This window comes from Lepisma saccharinum, chromosome 8 (assembly GCF_977018435.1).
Source record: "Lepisma saccharinum chromosome 8, izLepSacc3.1, whole genome shotgun sequence".
In the NCBI taxonomy this organism is placed as follows: Eukaryota; Metazoa; Arthropoda; class Insecta; order Zygentoma; family Lepismatidae; genus Lepisma; species Lepisma saccharinum.
In genome coordinates this window covers 21,628,881-21,633,280 of record NC_139236.1, presented here as the reverse complement: position 1 = coordinate 21,633,280, position 4,400 = coordinate 21,628,881, and the positions used below count along the sequence as shown (strand labels likewise).

Below are 4,400 nucleotides of genomic sequence, written 5' to 3'. Positions count from 1 at the left end.
GTAATTACTTTTCTACATAGCTCCCTTGAACTGAAATTCACTTTTGCCAGCGGATAGGGAGTTTGGCAATCCCTTTGTCCCAGAAAGTTCTCGGACGTGTGTGCAGCCAGTTGCACACGAACTCTTCCACTTCTGCGTCATCCTGAAAACGCTTACCTCCGAGTGCTTCTTTCAGGGATCCAAACAAGTGATAATCACAAGGGGATACGTCTGGACTGTATGGAGGATGTTCAAGTGGTGTCCAATGAATTTCGTCCAGTTTGTCACGTGTTGCACCAGCTGTGTGAGGTCTAGCATTGTCATGAAGCAACAGAACACTTCTGATGGGTGTACCACGTCGTTTGGTCCGATAAGCAGCATTAACACTTTCCAGGAGTTGACAATAGTAAGCAGCATTTACTGTTCTTCTTTCATTAAGATAATCAATAAAAATGACACCTCTGAAATCCCAAAAAACTGTGGCAAGAATCTTCCCAGCTGATGCGTGGCTTTTGGCCTTGACAGGCCCAGCCTCTTCTTTTTTCCGCCACTCCTAGCTGACCTGTTTTGACTCTGTTGTGTAGTGGTGGACCCAAGTTTCATCACAGGTGACAAGACGGTGCAAAAATTCATCCCCTTCTCTCTCATAACGAACCAGGAGCCTTTGAGAGATTTCCAGTCCAACCTTTTTCTGCTCCTCCGTGAGGAGGCGTGGGACCCACCTCGAAGCGATTTTTCTGTAGCCCAAGTTCTCATGAATGATCGTGTGAGCACTACCATAACTTATGCCCACTGCAGATGAAATTTCACTGACTGCCAAGCGACAGTCACCTTCAATCAAGTCCTGAACAGCCTGAATGTTTTCTTGTGTGATGATTTTCCTTGGCCGCTGTTGATGTCTTTCATTTTCCACAGTTTCCCGTCCTCCCAAAAACATGTTGTGCCATTCATACATACGGATCTTTGAAAGGGTGGACTCACCAAACTGTGCTCGAAGTCTGGTCAAAATTTCACAAAATACCCCTTCGTTTGTAAGAAATTTGATAATGATGCGTTGCGCAATGGACGGGTGTACCTCCTGCCCACTCATCGTGCTACTGACTGATGTTAAAAGTTGACAACGACTGCAGGGAAGGAACAGACTCCAGATACACCCACTATCATCACCTCAAGGCCACAGGACTCCACCACACTTTCCCTGCAAGTAAGAAATAAATTCCCGTTTATATTTGATTCACCCACGTACAATGCATGAATTGAGCGAAAAGGTTAATTTCAAGTTTTTCATCCTGTCGGCTTCTCTGCTAGCATGATCCCATTTCCATAGAGTAATGACGTCTTTAGTGCTCTATGAAAGAAATGTCTATTCTGTAGTATTTGTATACATACGCAGACGATAAAATATTGTTTTACGATGACTAGTAAAACCGAAATATGGCGTCAAGTGGAAAAGATATCTAAGGATCTTTTTTGTCTCAATGTCCTTTAAACAATGCCAAAATTTCGTCGAGGGTTACAAGGAAATCCAATGTTAGCTTTGATGACCGGGAGTGTTGGGTGGGGGTGGGACGAATAATAATGCTGATAATCATGTTGGTTCCAGTGTAGAATTTTACGAGTTGTGGAAAGTGTATGTATTTCATTCCCCCCCAAATATAAGTGCCCCGCATTTCCCAAATATGACTCTGACGGTGATGTCCCAACTCAGAAGTGCCGACTGAGAAACTCTGACGGAAGTTCCCAACTCAAGAACTTATCTTTTCTGATGGAATCGTTGAGGTGGATTTTTCTAAACTCAGGAAACGTTTCTGATTGGCCCGGAAGGAAAGGGGTAGAGCTAATGACCGGTGTTTCGTTAGGGGAGCAATATTTCATGGGGTGATATTCATTCTTCCATCTAAGGCCTTCCTGCCCTCCCCGATGGCACGGTGGTAGCATAGTCACCTTCCAACCAAGGAGTCCTGTGTTCGATACCCAGTGGAGGCACATACTGGTTCGGATCCCACTTTAAGCTGTAGGTCCACTTCCGATTTTAATTCCTTTGAGGGACCATATTTCCATAGGTGGAGTTTGTTCCCCTTAATAACCTCTCTCGAAATTTGTTTTGCAGGGGGTACCACATTTTCCGGTGTGATATCCGTCCACCTTCTAAAGATCTTTCGACGTTATTCCCAGAGGGAACCACATTTCACTGAAGGTGCAATTTATTTTTTCATTGTGAATTGAACTTCTGTAGCATAAAGACGCGAACCTTCAGACAAAATATCACTGAGAAATGGTAAGAATAAAGGGAGTTGGGTAAAATGAATATCGAAAAATCAATGTTACGAGAGAAGTTAACACTCGTTTAAGCAAATGTTGACCAGGCAGATGCAGGAAAGTAGATGCTCAATATGATTTACTTGAAATATAGCTATTGAGAAAACTACGTATATATATTTTTTAAATACTTTTTGGCCTGTAATAAAGAAAGTAATTTAGACAAGAAAATAATCATTGAAGCTATGTAACATAGCATTTCTTCCCTTTTTCACAGTTTACTTTCTTGGAAACCGAGTTTTTTCTGTTCATAGCTCTTTGAAAGTCTTGGAAATGTTTCAATTCCTGACAATTATCAAATGAGGGAAATTAAGTCACCCATTACCTAAAACGCTAGGTTGAAGATGCTTTGTCATGAATCGAAGTTTCTCTTCATAGCATATGGAAATAATGCAAAGATGTTTTTTTTATTTGTTTGTTTGGTTGTGTTTAGGGTAATTTTAATCAAATCCTGTATGTTTGATTTTGTACTCCCACTTCGGAAACATTCACTTTCGCTAAGCCATGGCAGTGTTAACTGGATCACAAGTCTTATGTTTCAAGTTTTAAAGATGGGATAAGGTTAATTATAAATTCAGGCATTATCCATTTCCATATTTTCCAACGATTTTCGTTATCTTACCCAGTAAACTAATGTAAATACAAGGACAATGAAATTTCTAACAGAATAATGTTCTCTGGGCTTTTCTAGTATCGACAATATTCACAAGAAAAATATGCACGGAGTCAAGATAAAAATATACTGTTTTATTGAAGCTCTCGTATATTCCCAAATACTGTCTTCTTGAATTTGTTTAGGTGGGCAATCGGGCACTTGCCCAGTGCCCACCCTTGCCCAACCCTGGCGCTGTCCCTCCTCAGGTGAATGTTTAATTTTGTTTCGCTGGCCGCAATTTGCAGTTTAATGTCAATGATTTCCTGTATTTTCTGGGGGGGCAATACAAACAATGACTAACTAACTCTCTAGCCTTCTTAAACCCGAAGGTTCATGGCTGCAGCAACACAGGCCTTACATCTGTCCCTATCTTGAGCAAGATCTATATACTCTTTTCCATTCCTACCGATTTCCTTTAGGTCCATCTCAACGTTGTCCCTCCATCTTCGTCTTGGCCTTCCTACAGGTCTCTTACCATCTGGTTTCCCAACAAGAATCCTGTAAACTCATCTTTCCTATCCCATTCGTGCCACATGGCCTGCCCACCTAAGTCTTCTTGATTTCATTATTCTAATAATATCTGGACATGAATACAAATTATGTAGTTCTAAATTATGTAACCTTCTCCACTCACCTGTCTCCTCATCCCTTTTAGGTCCAAAGATTTTTCTAAGGATCTTATTTTCAAATACTCTCAATTTATGTTCCTCTTGCAATGTAAGGCACCAAGTTTCACATCCATATAATACTACAGGCAAAATTACTGATTTGTATATTTTAACTTTTAGTTTCTTAGATATTAAACGAGAAGACAATAGTTTCTGAAGAGAGAAGTAACATGAATTTCCTGAATTAAGCCTACTTACTATTTTCTCTTTAATATAATTTTCATTTGTTAATATTACTCCTAAGTATTTGAATTTGGAAACTGGTTCAAACGAGTTGTTATCAATAATTAGATTTTGATTATTACCTAACACTTGGTTTCGGCCTGTAAGCATATATTTAGTTTTCTCTTTGTTAACTTCCAAACCTATCTCTTTATCAGTTTTGAAAAATATTTTAGCATTATTCTTAATTGTATTCACATCATTCCCCAGTAAGTCTACATCATCTGCATATGCTAGCAACTGAGTCACACCATTTAATTTTAGTCCTTCTTTCGTTTCTTTTACCTTCCTTACAGCATATTCTAAGGCAAAATTAAAGAGCAATGGAGATAATGCATCTCCTTGTTTTAACCCATCATGAATTGTCAATTTGTCAGACATATTAATATCCACACGAATTTTACTTTCTGTTTCACTGGTGCATATTTTTATCATACTAACAAGCTTCTTAGGTATTCCAAACTCTACTAATATATTATATAATTTATCTCTTTTGACCAAATCATATGCTTTTTTGAAATCAATGAATAGCTGATGGACATTTTGATTATATTCCC

The 4,400-nt window shown here is 39.1% G+C and overlaps 1 protein-coding gene across 1 annotated transcript; it reads right to left on the bottom strand.

Annotated features, from left to right (window-relative positions):
- Window positions 1-532: 532 nt before the first annotated feature.
- Window positions 533-916, bottom strand: LOC145991700 (histone-lysine N-methyltransferase SETMAR-like). Its single transcript, XM_083127758.1, has one exon. The coding sequence runs from the start codon at window positions 914-916 to the stop codon at window positions 533-535; it is 384 nt and encodes a 127-aa protein (XP_082983884.1).
- Window positions 917-4,400: the final 3,484 nt, after the last annotated feature.